General features: G+C 41.0%; 1 protein-coding gene across 3 annotated transcripts in view; it reads right to left on the bottom strand.

The window, feature by feature from the left end:
- Nucleotides 1-12,827, bottom strand: part of WWC2 (WW and C2 domain containing 2) — a 113,868-nt gene extending 101,041 nt beyond the window's left edge. Inside the window, exon 1 of one of the 3 annotated variants that reach the window (XM_083457093.1) lies at nt 12,072-12,827. In XM_083457093.1, the coding sequence (XP_083313219.1) occupies nt 12,072-12,202 (131 nt within the window). In that variant the 5' untranslated portion in view covers nt 12,203-12,827. Of the gene's footprint in view, nt 1-11,209; nt 11,337-12,071 lie in introns of those variants that run through there. The other 2 variants (XM_083457095.1, XM_083457094.1) reach the window with 2 other exon arrangements.
- Nucleotides 12,828-16,899: the final 4,072 nt, after the last annotated feature.

Genomic DNA, 16,899 nt, shown 5'->3' with positions numbered 1-16,899 from the left:
TAGCAAATATAAAACATTGATTAAAATGTGACTTAAAAACAGCATAAAACAGCATAAAATACAGCATCAATATCAATAACATCCAGAAATTCAGGGGTCATTTTTTGGGGGGGGGGCCAGTCAGTAGACATCAAATGATCACCAGGGCTAACTGGCCAAGTGGGTCCTACTAGGGCCAGCAAGCAGACCAGGGAAGAATTTAAATGTGGGGTCCCGGAAAGGGTTTCTTCATAGAAGTGGATAGGGGGAAAGGGAATAGAGGATCAGGCTAATTCAAATTGAAAGCCAAGTGGAATAGCTCCGTCTTACAGGGCCTGCGGAAGGGGATCAAGTCCTGCAGGGCCCTAGTCTCGTGGGACAAAGCATTCCACCAGGTCAAAGCCATCACTGAAAAAGCCCTGGCCCTGGTGGAGGATAGTCTGACTTCCTTAGGGCCCTTTGAATTTATACTGCCAGAAAAGCTTACATATTAAAAGGTAATCCAATTTTCACAATATCAGCATTAATTCATGTACTGTCTCTCACAATAAGTGATTTACAATAAATCAAAGTCAGTATCTTAGTGGCCCACACACATTCTGCAATTATCTAATGGCTGCCATCAGATTCTGTATGACAAAACCCAGATTAAAATCCCTACCCAGCAAAGAAACTCACTAGGTGACCCTTGGTCAGTCACTAGCCTGGGTCACACACATAATTCTAAGCCATTGTTTAATAAAGACATGGTTTGTTAGTGTTATGTGTGAACGCCAAACAGTGACTTAACTATGGTTTGTTTACCAATGACTCCTAGTGTGAAGTCATGGTTTGTTGTTGGCTTACAAACCTTGATTTGTTTTAACTATGGCGTTACGTGTGACCACAGCTCCCTTCCTTAAGCATGGTTTGTTTGGTTACTCTCACCTCAGATACTCACCAGGTTATAAGAGCACAAGATAACAACAGCTTGGCAATAAATCAAACTTTGGAGAAAAAAACCACATGATTTATTTGACTGCCTATGGAACAACTTGCTATTAATTCATGGTTTGTTAGGTGATGACTTAGCCAGGCCACCATTTCTCAGCTTAATCTACCTCAAAGGGCTTTTGTGAGGATAAAGCAGGAAGAGGAAAACAATGTTCACCACCCTGAGCTCCTTGAAGATATCAAACAATAAATATAATAGTACACATCCCAAGAAAAAACAGCCCCAATTACTGTGATAATAATTTTTTTAAAGGCTTCTATTTACTATGTAAAAGGGACGCGGGTGGCGCTGTGGGTAAAAGCCTCAGCGCCTAGGGCTTGCCAATCGAAAGGTTGGCGGTTCGAATCCCCACGGCGGGGTGCGCTCCCATCGTTCAGTCCCAGCGCCTGCCAACCTAGCAGTTCGAAAGCACTCCCGGGTGCAAGTAGATAAATAGGGACCGCTTACTAGTGGGAAGGTAAACGGCGTTTCCGTGTGCGGCTCTGGCTCGCCAGAGCAGTAATGTCACGCTGGCCACGTGACCCGGAAGTGTCTTCGGACAGCGCTTGCCCCCGGCCTCTTGAGTGAGATGGGCGCACAACCCTAGAGTCTGTCAAGACTGGCCTGTACGGGCAGAGGTACCTTGACCTTTACCTTTATTTACTATGTGATCCAGAAGTATTGCATCAATGGTATAGCACAGAACACTAACTGGAAAGGCTTCTCTTCTCTTTTTTGTGCCCCATAAAGTCTCTAATCGTCATTTTAGGAATGTTTTACAAAACATGTCAGATGATTATTAATCTCCATAGCATTCCTTTGTTCATCTAACAACCATGACTGTATTAACTGTTTATTTGGACACAGCAGTGATCTCTAAGCATAAGGAAAAATAGGTTTTACATGGTGTTTTGGTCTACTCTACAAAGCAAACCAATAATTATCTCAGTAATGTAGCTGCCCAGTTTTTCAATATACTACCAGTAAAAGGTAATTGCACTAGAGAGATTGAAACTAGCCATTTACGTACATTATCAACCATGAACCAGTTACATGATTAGGAATACCAGAGGTTAATTCACAGTTCTTAAATACGTAGTTTCACTTCAAGTTTATTTATGTTGGCAGGAAATACAACAATGTTTTGAACAGGTATATTTGCTCATTGTATCGAATCTTCTCAAGTAACTGCATGCTATCTGTGAATCGTCAAATTTTCCCAATAGCACATATCAGAGGCAAAAATCCTGTTATCATCAGGTTACCCGAAAGTTAATTGAGACCACGAAAGAGCCCATATTTATCTCAGGTCTCTTTTACTCAAGTGAACTCTCTTCAGCCTCTCATTAACTGCTTGATCATTGAAATGAATTAAGGCATACACACAATTTGGGAATTCTTATCCCAGCACAAGTGATCATGTAATCAAATCTAAAGGTAGAATGAAGTATAATGACAAAAAGCACAACAGCACACACATCCTTAAAAAGGGGCAGTTTAGGGCAAGCACATCAAATGTTCATGGACAGAAATCAAGTGTGAACAAAAGGGCTATAACCTTTTGAAAGAAAGCTGGGGGGGATTTTCTCAAGTGAAGATATTTCTGGAAGGCATATCTTCATAACAAGACAAAATCAGAGTTATTTGTACACCATACTCTGGAGGTTCTAACATAAACACATAATCTGAGCCACTGAAAGCAGAATTTTATTATTTGCCTAAATTATGCAAATTTGTGTTTATTTTCTTATTTTGCTTAAGTTACCTTGCTCATTATTGAGAAGGCTAAAGAACTGTAGGGATTACTGCAACCCCACTCCCTGAGCACTAGAAATTCCAACCCAGTCCCACCTTGCACCTTCTGAGATTTTAACTAGGTGCTGGCCAGCACACTTTTTAGCTCATTTTTACAGCATTAAGGGCTAGAGGTATCAGAAGAACACATTAGCTTTTTATCAAAGGTAGTTGAATTACACTGTATGGATACTGGAGGTTTTTAATCATGCAAGAGGGTAAAATCTCTTTAATGTGAGCTAATCAAACCCTAATGAATAATGCACACTCTACAACAGAATTATGGATTTTCCCTTTAATAAAGACGGATGACCGTAAATCACTGTACTAAATGGCATGTTTGCTTTCAACAAGGAAGTTTCATACCATACGTATCTCAAGTGAAAAATACAGCACACTCCCTCTTCAAGACTATGTTCTATGGTTACAACTAGTTATAAAACTATTCCACTCTTTATTCAACGCCAGTCAAGACACATAGCATTATGTATTGTTAGAAGTTACTCGCCCACACCATTTATTGCATGTTAACGGTCCCCTGCTGGGGGGGGGGGGATATTTTCACGGAACAGGGGTCAAGCTGACAATTCAGTGTGACTAAAAACACTCTACCCAGTTGTCTCCATGAGGTTTTGTATAGACTCAGAAACCGGGGAACTTTAATGTATTAAAGCTTCTAGCTCTCAATAATCTACCCACAGGTTAAAAAAGAACACACCTAATGCAGCTATGTAGTCCAATCTTATGTTGTTTATTCAAAATTAAAGTCCCATTTAGCTTTAAAGAATTTATTACCCAGCAAATGTATATGGACTGCAGGTACATACAAACACTTTAATTGCAGGTACATACAAAGCATTTTAATTTCAATCTCATAATTGTTGTAAGCAATTTTAAAGGACTGGCTCCTTTGACAATTACTTTGAGCCAAAATCTTCTGCCCAGGACTCCTTGGAGTGGATTGAGTCTAAAGGGAAACTTCCAATGAACCCCTCCAAAGATGAAGGAGATGCAGATCTTTTAGGTAAAGCACTTGAATGAACCCACTGTGGCTGTTTGTTCCCATAAAGATTCCTTTAGGAGAAATCTTAAGAACTCAACTTGGGATATTTAAAAAAGGGAAATCTCCTGCATTGCTAGAGGGAAAAGAATATAATATTTTTCTCCTACTAAAAGCCTCTATAAAAATGCATGTGGTAAAGTGGGTAACAACTAAGTCCCACAAAATAAGAGAGAGAGAGAGAGAGAGAGAGAGAGGGATACACATGGCCAGACAGAGTTTCAACCCTGGGAAGTGATAATAGTGTCATATGAGTGCAGTACCCAGTAGGTGTCAGTGACCATCACACAACAAAGTGTACATGCCTCTAGGTGAACTTAAGGGAATAGTAAAAAAGATCTTTGATAGTTTGGCATGCACCTCCAGAGGTGGTATGAAAACTCTGACCAATCTTTTTGTCAGTAGTGGAAATTCAGCAGCAACAACAAATAAATGTGTATATTGAGCACAACAGGAAGAGGATAAGAGCATTTCCACTTCTCCCCAAACAGATCAATATAGCCTTAAAGACTGACAGTGATCAATATGACCGTATAGTAATGCACACATATACTGATTTGTTAAGGATGTGCAAAAAGGCAAGAGTACCACTATATCAAAAATTAACATTAAGCTATTCAAATTATTATTCAAATTATTAAATTATAAACACAACAAATCAAACAAATTAGCTGAGAGAAATAAGACCTTTGGTTCAGCAAGTCCATTCAGTATTCCATATGTCTGCTTGTAATGCAGTAACACTCTGATGAGCACTCAAGTATCAGAGTGAAATTTAATGCATATGTTCAGGGCACAATTCTACATTTTGAGTTCAGTTACTAGCTTGATGCATCACATCCATTTTCAAAGGAACATGCAAAATATAATGCATTATATCTACCCTGAGAACACAAATATGACACCTCAAGTGAGGTGTCCCAAACATTCTGCTTTACTAGCACTATTCTAATATCTGTACCTATGTAAAACAACTTAAAGGTATTCCATGGTGCTTTAATTAACCAAACAATATCGTCTTTGAACACTGGCTTTGCTTCCTAGCCTGCCATTATTTGTGGTCACTCCTAATCCCTTCTCCTGTGTCTTCTGGTGTGCAAGGGGGCTTGACAGAGACCCAGAGCAATATCTCATTTGTGTGGGGTAAGAAACGACATGAGTCTTTCCTGCTGCTCAGAAAGACTCCTGTTATTTATTATATGCTCAAAACCTGCAGTGGAAATAAAGGCAAGGACCTCCAGGGCAAGGATCCGTGGATGGGATCAGAAGGGTGGTGGCATTTGCTGATAAATGGATTTGTGGGTGCTTCGAAGCAAATGCCAACAATTTACCAAAATTTCTCTCAACTCCTCAAATAGCATAGTGACACCATCAAAGTCTTCTCCAAGTGATTTTTTTCTGGCTGTCAAAGATAAAGATCTCACATTCAACAACAACAAATGCCTTTCATTTCAGTCAGTTATGTCTGCAGCACATTCTAAATTGCTCTCTTCCACTGATCAATTAATTGTCCTGCTTTCAAAGCTGCCACTGCCCTGCCTTCTTCAACTTTTTTCTCCAATGGAGTCTTTTTCTCAGGTCTTCTCCAACACTGCTCAACTCTCCTTCAACTTTTTTTCCTTCCTCTCTGTTCAGCATATTGTGTGTCATTGGTCTGGCAACTGTTTCAATGAAGAGGCTAAACCAAGGGGGAGGTATACCCCCACTATTCCAAATATACAAAGCGAAACAATTTGCATCATAAGACAATTTCATTTACAAGAGTGGAAAAAACCAACCTGTCCAACATTAAGCTCTTTGAAATTTAACTGATTTCAATGGGAGATATTGAAGCATGTACTTAACTTTCCGATTGAAATAAATGGGCTTCAAAGTCCTTAACATTGGTTGAATCTTGTCCCATTATGACTATAAAAGGTGTCACCCATTACTACACCCAAGAGGAAAGCTCATTGCAGAGCAGCTATTATTATTTTAATAATAACGTTACCTACTGCTATCATAGAGCATTAGCACTTAACCCTGCAATTATAACTGTGTACTTTCATTCCATTAAAAAAAGTCTTCTGAAGGAGTAAAACAAGTAGCTCTATTCATTGTGGGTTATAGTAAGTGCCCTCACATTACCATACAGAGAGGAAAAAGAATATAGGGGGTGTTTCTAGCACTAAAATATACAGATAGGAGTGTTAGCAGCTACCAGATAGAACCTGAATACTCAGAGAAGGTGATACAATGCTGTTTAATATTATGCCATGCAGAATGATGTTAATAACTCTTTCCATACAGACACATGCCAATGGATATATTATACTGTACTGTACTCTTCATTCTTAGGTGTTTGTAGCTGTGCACTGTGGAATTGTTACACAATTCCATAACAAATACAGAGACTCTATTATGATCAGTGGGGAGAAATAAATATATTGCAAAGTCACCCTGTCCTCAGTGATTCAAATCTTATGGCTACGCAAACATCCCCTTGATATTGGCATTTGAAACCTGTCTATCTACTCTCACCTCTGCAACCTTTGTCAGTAACTGACATTTTGACTGTCACTAACCATATTTGCTTTTTTAAAAAGCTATTTAAATCACTCCTTCAAAACTACCCACTTTCTTTTTGTCAAACTTCAAAACAATGTTCTGGCAGCTGAGCTAGACAGTTAATCTATTTCAAATATGTAATTGGCAGGCGTGTAGTAAACAGTTAATCCTGGATATGCATCCCAGTGGTAGCACACGAACCACCTATTGTTGACCTTGTATGCTTACATAACATTTACTTCCAGCAAACCACTTCTCTACTTTGGGGAAGTGTGACAGTATGCCATCATGCCAGATCTCCAACTCAGCTGGAATAACTGTAGGATTCAAGCCAAACACTGCTTGTGAGGTCTCAAATACACTCTTAAAATTGTATTCTAGGTCTAGGGAAGGAAAGGAAGGCGATAAAGGGTGGAAAGAGATGAGCATTGAATCTTTACCACAGAAGTAATCAGATTACCTTTCCCCCATCATCCAATTGTGTATTTATTGTTATTTATAGCAATTTATGTGAAATATAAGTAGGTTCAATTGGTGGGGGGGGGGGAATCCAAAGGCAGATCTAGGGGAGCGCAACGAGTGTGGTAGCACCACAACAATAACATCCAACAGAAGGCGAGAGGTGAGGGGGCACTAGTTTTTGGTGTTGCACAGGCCGCCACTGAAATTTGAGACGCCAAGGTCAGCCACTGGGGGACTGCATACTCCAGACAGCTCAACCATAACAGATTGCTTTCCCTGTAGTGACACAGGCAGAGGATGCTGCTGATGATGCAAGAGTTAAAACCAATAGAGACTGGTCTATTGGGCAAATGGGGCATTGCCCCAACGCATCTGCCCTCAGCCAGTCCCCACCAGCTTGCCTTCTTACTTGCAACCAGTCCAGGGGGTGGCAGCACTGTGCTGTCCTTGTAGGGCCCAGCATGGAGGAGGATGGTGACGAAACTATAATTAGTCGGCTCAGTCTGTCATTGACTGTCTCCAGCAACTTTCTGCCCTCCATCCTACCAGTCTCAATGGCCACCAGCTATCAGTGGCTAAAACATCATCCTCTGCCAGGCCATGGCATTCCTCTTGCTTTCCATTTAAAACTAAGGCTGAAATCCATTGGACACAACAGGGATTACTTCCAAGTAAACATGTGTAGGATTGCATTGAATATGCCTTAAAAGTTTCCACCTTCGCCGCATCAAGCAGTTGGTCCCTTACCTTTCCCGCCCCGACCTGGCCACAGTGATCCATGCGACGGTCATCTCCAGGCTTGACTACTGTAATTCGCTCTACACAGGGCTGCCCTTGAAGCTGTCCCAGAAACTCCAGCGGGTACAGAATGCTGCAGTGAGGCTCCTCACGGGGTCTCTGCCATGGGAGCATATTCACCCAGTGCTTTTCAAGCTACACTGGCTCCCGGTGGAGTAAAGGGTCAGATTTAAGGTGCTGCTTTTGACCTTTAAAGCCCTTCGCGGCCTAGGACCCTCGTACCTACGGGACCGCCTCTCCTGGTATGCCCCACGGAGAGCCTCAAGGTCCATAAATAACAACACCCTAGTGGTCCCAGGCCCTAAGGAAGTTAGATTGGCTTCAACCAGAGCCAGGGCCTTTTCAACTCTGGCTCCGGCCTTGTGGAACGCTCTGCCTCATGAGACCAGGGCCCTGCAGGATCTGATTTCTTTCTGCAGGGCCTGTAAGACAGAGTTGTTCCGCCTGGCCTTTGGCTTGGAGCCAATTTGATTCCCTCCCTCTCTTTCTTTTTTCTTTTCCTTCTCCTCCTGCAATGAGGCTACATTTTAATATTTTAATGTTCCATTATTTTAATGTTGTATTTTACTTTTGTTTTTAAGTTGTAATCATTCATCTTGTTTTTATTATTGCTTGTAAGCCGCTCTGAGCCCGGCCTTGGCTGGGGAGGGCGGGGTATAAATAAAAAATTATTATTATTATTATTATTAAAACCCTGTGCCCTTAAAAATTACAACAAAGAGCAATGTTATAAAAGTACAAAGGGCATTGGCTTTTGCACCTGGTAGCTACTGAACAGGTGCTGGACACCAAATACTGTCCTAACATTAGGAAGATACAATATATTAGGTATGATGCTGTACTACTTTATATAAGAATCAGATCACTGGTCCATCTAGCTTAGTATGGTCTACTATTGACTGGTAGACTTTATCTCAGCCAGTTTATGGTCCCAACCCCAGATTTTCTCAAGGATGGAAGAATGTGGGGGAGGGATTACTTATGCGGAAGGCATCCAACACATTTTCTTTCAGCTGGGCTCTATTTCAAGTGAATCTAGGGTTTTAACTAAAGGTTTTGAAAAGATTTCTGGGGTATTTGCAGAAAAATGGTTAAGCACCTACCCCAACTCAACTTTCTGAAGCCTTCCCCACGGCAAACCTGAAACATAGAAGTTTGCTTGTAGAAAAGACAGACCATTGGGTCCATCAGACTCACTACTAGGTGGCAGCAGATTTCTATCATTTCATAATGGGCCCTACCTGCAGATGCCAAGAACTGAACCTGGGAACTTTGACATGCAATGCTTGTGCCCTGTGACTACTCTGCAATTCATCCCCAACATGGGGTTTCAACTATAAATGTCTCTGGTAAGACCAAGACTGACTGTCAGAGAGATGTTTTTCTCTGCTCTGCTACTCAATGCCTTTTAAAGGTAGAGATGTCAGACAGTAAATCTAAGGCCTTCTGCACTGAGAGCATGCATTGAGATATGGCCCACTCTTGAGCTGCCATTCTGAGACCCTTACACCCGATTCTACAAGTCACTGTGCCAGCACAACAGTTCTTAAGGTCAGCCCTTACTATACTCTGAAACACATTTACAGTGGTACCTCGGGTTAAGTACTTAATTCGTTCCGGAGGTCCGTTCTTAATCTGAAACTGTTCTTAACCTGAAGCACCACTTTAACTAATGGGGCCTCCTCCTGCTGCTGCTGCTGCTGCACCGCCACTGCACGATTTCTGTTCTCATCCTGAAGCAAAGTTCTTAACCTGAGGTACTATTTCTGCGTTAGCGGAGTCTGTAACCTGAAGCGTATGTAACCTGAGGTACCACTGTACTAGGAAAGAAAATCAACTGAAATAATTGGGGCTAGGCTACAATCTGACACACATTTGCCTGAAAATAAGACCCACTGAAGATAGTAGTTCTTACTTCTGAGTAAATATGCATAGGGTCATGCTGCAATACTATGCACACTTTCTTGGGAGTAAGTAATATATTTCAGTATGTAGCTGGGCTATAACTCTGGATAGATTCAAGATGAGATGTTCACCTTTTACAAGGCGGATCATGCACTGTATACTGAACTCAAATAACAGGGTATACATTACCTGCCTTTTCCCCTTTGTTCCCATATTTGTGTCTCACAGCCGAGACCCATACATTAGTTATGGATTATCTTAAGTACGAAGTGCAACATACCTCTTTCTGTTTGTTCTGTAACAGTGAGTAATGAGATTGACAAGCATTAATAGAGTTACCCCAAACACTGTCTCCCACACTGTTTAACAAGGACTTCACTTCATTAGCTCTTGTGAAAGAAAATACAGTCAAGCTCTGGGCTGAAAGTGCCCCAAGTCTTCTCTCACTTCAGAAGTTAGGAAATTAATGAAAAGTGAAAGACAGTAGTCAACTCAAATCTCATGTGATACAAGAGACAAATTGCATTTAATTTTCTTAATATAGCAGGGGGAAATGTAATTGGAAAGTTATAGCTGCAAGTCTGGTTAGCAGAACAGAAAAACCAGATATCTGATCAATACTAGCCACATATTCAAGGTGTCACAACAACTCAAAATTTAGTTAACAACGCATAGCAAAAACAATATTTAATTTGAGTCTACAGCACTCTTGATAGACAGTAGCACAATATCCTTCATTCAAGCATTACATTTTTCCTGTAATCTATTCATAAACAAACATTTAAATGTAAAATCAAGAGAAAACAGGTAAGACGTTTTCAAAATTTTATCATTATAAGTTGCCAAATATATGCAGAACTCAGTACAATTACCACAACCTGCAAAACCCACCACTTTATCAACATTTACATTCTGTTTCAGAGATTTTTTTGAAGTACACAGAACGTCAAATAAGAATGTTAGATCAGCAGTTTGAAAACAGTTTCATTCCAGTAACATGTTTATTGTTGCAGCTGCTACAACATTTTGCACGAGGCATGTCAAACTTTTCAGTGTGCAAGCACCATGGAGTCGCTGCAGCTACTCTTTCTTATTTCAGCCAGGAAATATAAGCCAAGACCTTCATGAATAATTCAGCACCGTTTGTGCCATAAATTTATAATGCCCCTTATTAGTTGGGAGATAACTGGATTTCATTGGGCTTAATAAAGTCCAACACTAGTTCCAAATGTGAACAAATGGCCACTGGATATGTTTTACAAAATTATATACTGGAGAAACTGTTCCTTAATCAAAGACAGGACATGTTAGAGCACTAGTATTATTCTTGCAACGGATTAAATAGAAACTAATATTTATAAAGTAAATAATTAGTTATAGGATCTCTCATCATGAATTTTATCCCCTCATTTACATTCAAAACCTCAAGTTTGAGGACTAGGAAAGGCAGGGAGCATCCTATAATCTGGAAGGGGGGATAAAAGCAGTCAGTTGAGGCCTAGTTTTGTGGTTCAGGCATGAGGCCTGTGAAGACTTCCCTCAGATTCTCCACAAGAACTAACTTTAGAGAGAGGTGGGGTGGAACAAGGGATACACATTTAGGGTTGATATCAAGACAACATACAAGGCTTATTTTTATATATATATAAATAATAATAATCCAGGATTTCAGAAGCAATGGAAGTTCAAACCTGTTACATGCCAAACCTGCAGTTCCAAAAACAGACTGAGCAAACTGCCTACACTTCCCCACCAGGAGCAGCACTTATTCCTCAGGAAGGTTGTTCAAAAAAGTTTTGTACTAAAGAGAACGAAGTCAAATACAGTCTTATCACTTTTTTTTTTTTTTTGCACACAGTTCCAAGATCTTGACTTTTTTTCTTGGAAGAGAAAAAAAAGGGAGTGTAAAAAAAATTTGGTGGAATTCTTTAAAAGACTGACAAATCTATTCTAATTGGAATGCTGATTTCTTAAAAAAAGAAATCTTTAAAACTTGTGCAAAGTTGTTGTTTTAAAAAAGTAGAGTGCCTTAACCGACTTTAGTTCTAAAGGCAATAAAGTTTACGGTAGACGGAATTTGCATTAAAAAAAAAAAATTGGGGAGAAGGAATGGGTGGGGATTCTGTGGCGGGTCACGAGAGCCTGAAGACATTCCCAGAGTTCTTTCCTTCCTCTTCCCAAACTCTCCTTTTTATTTCCCAGCCTTGCAGAGTCACTTTCACTCTCTTGTCTCCAACTGCACACAAACACACACACCCCTCGCAGGACAACACATGCCAGAAAAACACACAAACACGCACACCTCCTCCCAAAATAATACTGGAGAGGTACCCACTCCTTTTTTTTATTTTTACTCTTTGCAGATTCTTATATAACTGTACGAGACCCTCCCTTACACGTGAGGAGGAGGAGGAGGAGGTGGGGAGGAGAGGAGAGGCGGAAAGAAACTCTCTAAAGTTAGGACAAGCGAGGCTGGTGCCAAGTGCTCTCCCCCCCCCCCCGCATGCTTCAGCCCCCGTCTCTTGTGCTGCCCCCCCCCCAATCTACACCCACCTGTCTCTGGGGTCGATCCAGCTGGTCTGCTTGGTGTTGTGGTCGATGTAGAAGACTTTCCCATCGAAATCCCTCGCCTCCTCCCAGCCGTCGGGTAAGGGCAGCTGCCCATTCCCCACTTTCCTAGGCATGGCCGAGGGCGGGGGGTAGCAGCTGCTGCTCCATAGGGACCAGAAAACAAGAAAGGAAGGAAGGAGGGAAGCGGGAAAAAGGAGGACGACCCTACTTCTCTCTCTCTTCCCCCCCACCCCCTCTTACTTCTCCCCGGGAACCCTGGGCGGGTGGAGGGAGGCAGGCAGAGCCTTTGCAAATCGGCCAGGAAACTCGGCGGAGTTTCAGTCCACCATGTCTGAACGGGAGTCTCCGCTTCCTGCCCCCATTCCGTAGCAGCAGCGGGTCAGGGGGGGTCCAGGCTGAGCCGAGGCGGCGACTGGGTTCCGATCCGGGGCGGGCGCGGAGGGTCGAGTTGGGGGGGGGGGGTAGCCCGCCTCAGCCCCCCGAGCGGCGGCGGCGGTAGCAGAAGCAGCCGCTCATTAGCATGAGATTAGCATCCATCTCATCTGCATGCACATTCCTCGCTGGGGCATTCCTGAGCGTTAACCCTGCCAGTGCCAAAGGAAGAAAGGAAGGGAGAATGAAAGACAGGCCGGCAGAAAGGCCGTCATCACATGTGAATGTGCTGGGGGGGGGGGGTAGTCAGAAAAAGCGGGTGATGGGGGGAGGAAGAGGCGAGGAAAGAGAAGCAGAGACAAAGGTGATCACAAAAGTGATTTCTTAAATTATAATAATAAACCCTCTATGAACTGTAGGGGGGGGGGGCATTGAAAAGTTTACTGCAACAACTCCCAAAATGCAAACTTTGAAAGTCCATCGGTCCCACCAAGTCAGCTCCCCAAAGTAGTTAGGTATGACCTCAATGGGTCCGCTGTTGTGACCTGCAGCGGGATTGTTTTCTGGCCCAGCAAAGGCTGCTTTCTACATCACACTTTTTATAAGTAGGGCAAGTACTCTCAGGAGTCACTTCAGCAACTAAGAACATTGCGTTCATGTTCCAGAAGGCTTCATTTTGTCCCTCAAGATGCCACTGGGAGTCTTGGAGTAGCCACAGAGCGTTCCTGAGCCTGAAACGACAGAGACAACCTTTTCCTCACATTTATCTTGTTTTAAATCAGGGGGTGCCTTGCAGATGAAATCCAGTGAAAAAATAAAGCAGGGACTACCTGCTTTAGGTATTACGGTAGTTTTTCTCAGCACAGGTATCAATACCTATAATGGGAATACTTATGGGACGACAAAGTCAGTATGGTCCTGTGGATAAACAGCTGGAATTTAGTGGAATGGAGAGAGAAATATTTAAACATAATGATGTCCAGCACATAAGCATTGTGAAACTGAAAAAGTAGCTTTAACTATTGTATTCACTGCATATATGAGTGGAAATTGCCCAGAAAGTCCAACACAGTCACATTTAATGTCAAAAGAAAAATTTCCCAACTATTGCAGGATTAGCTGAAAGGGAACATTCAATGGCCCAACTCTCTGCAACATTCCATAGTTCCTAGTCAGGCTTTCTAATTTTAAAATTTTATATTATTTTTATTTCTTTTCATTTACAAACTAATACTGTATACTTATTTTTACATGGTGAGTCCTAGACGTTTGTAGAAACCTCCTTGGCTCCTACCTTATTTTGGGATATCTGTTTTCTTACAGGCATGGGACCACTGAAGGTCATTATTTGGGGGAATTATAATGGACAGATTTCACAAAGAGGAACATACACAGCAGAGTTTACTAAAACTGTTTTAGGGGGTGCTTTAGTTTAACTTCTTTATAAATCACTTTTTAAGCCACAGCAATTTTTGCATAACCCTCATCTGAAGGTGCCTTATAATCAATATTTCTCCACAATCTGTCCAGGCCACAAGTCTCACAACCAGTGGGTTTTTTCTGGGAGGACACATACCCCTAAACATTTTGTGAATCTATGTTTGACCTCATGGAGGGGCAGTATTTCAATATGAGTAGGAAAATGAGAGTACCCCTGAACGTTTTTTTAGGGGGGGAAAGCACTGCTCACAACAATTGTACCTGCTCCCACAGATGATAAGGGTCTACCAAAGCTTTGAACCATGCCTATTACATGACAAGTTGCATCTGCTAAGAGTTTCCTCTTCCATCAAAAAGCTTCATACTCTACTGCAGGGATGGGGAACTTCTAGCTCTCAGAATCCAGACTGCAAAGTCTTGCCAGGCTACACCTCCACCTGATGACTCACTAGCTGTTGCTGCTGTAGCACTCTGTGCTTGCTTCCCAAATTTACATAATCTGGTCATTCCTGGAATCATAATCTAGTTGGGAGCTATTAACCTATTACTTAATACAGGAAAAGAAAGCTAGTTTATTTAACCATTTATATGGGTGATAGCCAATGTTAGTCATATTCAGAGTAGACCTAAGTCCATTGATTTTAATAGGTCTACTTTGAGTATGAGTGGACGCAGGTGGTCTAAACCACTGAACCTAGGGCTTGCTGATTGGAATGCCCACGACAGGGTGAGCTCCCATTGCTCGGTCCCAGTTCCTGCCCACCTAGTAGTTCGAAAGCACATGAAGTGCAAGTAAATAAATAGGTACCGCTCCAGTGGGAAGGTAAATGGCATTTCCGTGTGCTGCTCTGGTTTGCCAGAAGCGGCTTAGTCTTGCTGGCCACATGACCCAGAAGCTGTTTGCGGACAAACGCTGGCTCCCTCGGCCTATAGAGCGGGATGAGCATGCAACCCCAGAGTCGTCCACAACTGGACCTAATGGTCAGGGGTACCTTAATGTTGATACCACCCTATATTTTTAACCTTATCCAAATCAAACAATTAAGCAGGCCAGATGGAGGCCTTTGGCTTTTAATAATCTAAGCAAGGCCTTTTAGAGTAGGTGGGAGGTTTTAATGTTTTCTTCCCCTGCGCCACCTTGTTTTAATATAATTATGCAGTGCTTTGGGGAGGGCAGGGCTATACATACCCCTAAATATGTTGTGAATCTTTGTACTTTTGTCCATTTACTGTATTTATTTTTCCCGTTTTGAACTACAAAATGAGGGTTTTCTTGAGTCAAAGTGAGAGTACCCCTAAACATTTTTAAGGGGGAAAAGCACTGTACGTATGTATTTTATTTTGTTTTTTGTCATTTTGTTAAAAGTGACTAATAAGATTAATAATAATAGTAATAATAATCTCCTGTCTTTCCTTACTGTTTTTCTGACACAGTCATTTTCTCCTATCATAACACAAATAATAACCACTCACTGACAAATCAGATATATGTATGATGAAGTAACAGAAAAAGCTAAACAAAGATAGGAAAAGGAAGAAGAAAGTGACTAGGACACATACAGTATGTGGTGTGTAAAATATTCACCTTTTCTATTCATAATTTGTCATTATAAATAAAAATAAGAGAAATGTGCAAAATATAAAACAATCCCTGTACATATTAGCAAAATAACAGTAACAATTTATATTCTGAATGGAAGTTTCATATCCCTCAATTACCATGTTTCAATATTCATGCTTAGAATATTCCTTGTACAATGCTGATTCCAGTAAAGAATAAAATAAGTATTTTTTTCTGAAATATTTCTATTGAGTTGATTCATTCATTGCATAATTGTTTATATTACATTATTTTATTCAATACTATCAAGTTCTGATGTTCTTCTTCCATTAGCCTATTAAGGATATTCTATCCATTTCCATGTCCTTGTGATCATTATGCAGGCAGCTATCAGCGTATGAATAACCAAAATCTTCATTGCTCTGAACCTGATGTTTGAGTTTCCCAAAAGCATTATCACTAGATTCAATTGTAATTGACAACTAGTTATTTAATTAATATTTACTTGAATCCTCCCTCAAAAAAATTTTTTTAATTAAACAACAATACCAGCACTAACAGAACACCAACTTTCCTTCATACTTTTAAATGTAGGCATGAGCTTTTCTGTAGCAAAAAATACACATGTGCCCAACCAGACAAACTGGTTTTAATTTTATCAAATGCACTTTCTTTTATTAATAAGATTCAAAAGTATGTACGTTGAAAAATGTGAAGAGGAGATTCCTGTCTTTTGAACCCAGCTGCCAAGTATTGATTTTGGCACCACAGTAGAACTTCAAAGTATGAAAACAGAGCAAGTTCTTATAAGGAGAGAGTAGCCTATTCTCCAGCTAATGTACATTTGTGTCTGAGTAGCCTCTGCAACTATATACGTGGTCTACAAATTCTGCTATAAAGAGTTAGTACAGATATCTCATCTACCTTGCTTCTTTCTCTGCAATTAATTATGCTAGTGTCCTATGAGATGCAACAATTTCCACACTTGAGTAAGGGCATATTTACATTATTTGGTGTACTAACATGATCCATGTGTAACAGCAACAGATTGAGAGATAGCTTCTCAGACTAAAACTATATTTTGTACCACATGGTGTATTTGTAATGAAAAGTAGGCCTGGCTGGGAAATTACCAAAGGAAACCTGTGACCCAATGGAAGTTCAAACAATCATTTTCCAGCATGTGCCAAGGTTGAACTTAATTCAGGCTTGGAAAGTGGTTTATTTTACAATTTCAGATTACAGCAGTCTGGAAAATGCACTACAGATGTGTGGCAGACCACCCCTCACCAACACACACAAAAGACAACCACTCAGTAAAGGTTATCGACCCACAGTGACTCCGTAGTTCACTTTGGTGTTGTGTATACAGTATTTGATAAAAGGAAGTTCAAGCCCTTTGGGGTGGAGTTTACAGTGGTGCCCCGCAAGACGAAT

The sequence above is a fragment of the Podarcis tiliguerta genome (assembly GCF_965153285.1).
Source record: "Podarcis tiliguerta genome assembly, chromosome: 9".
Lineage (NCBI taxonomy): Eukaryota > Metazoa > Chordata > Lepidosauria > Squamata > Lacertidae > Podarcis > Podarcis tiliguerta.
This window is presented reverse-complemented; position numbering and strand designations above follow the sequence as displayed.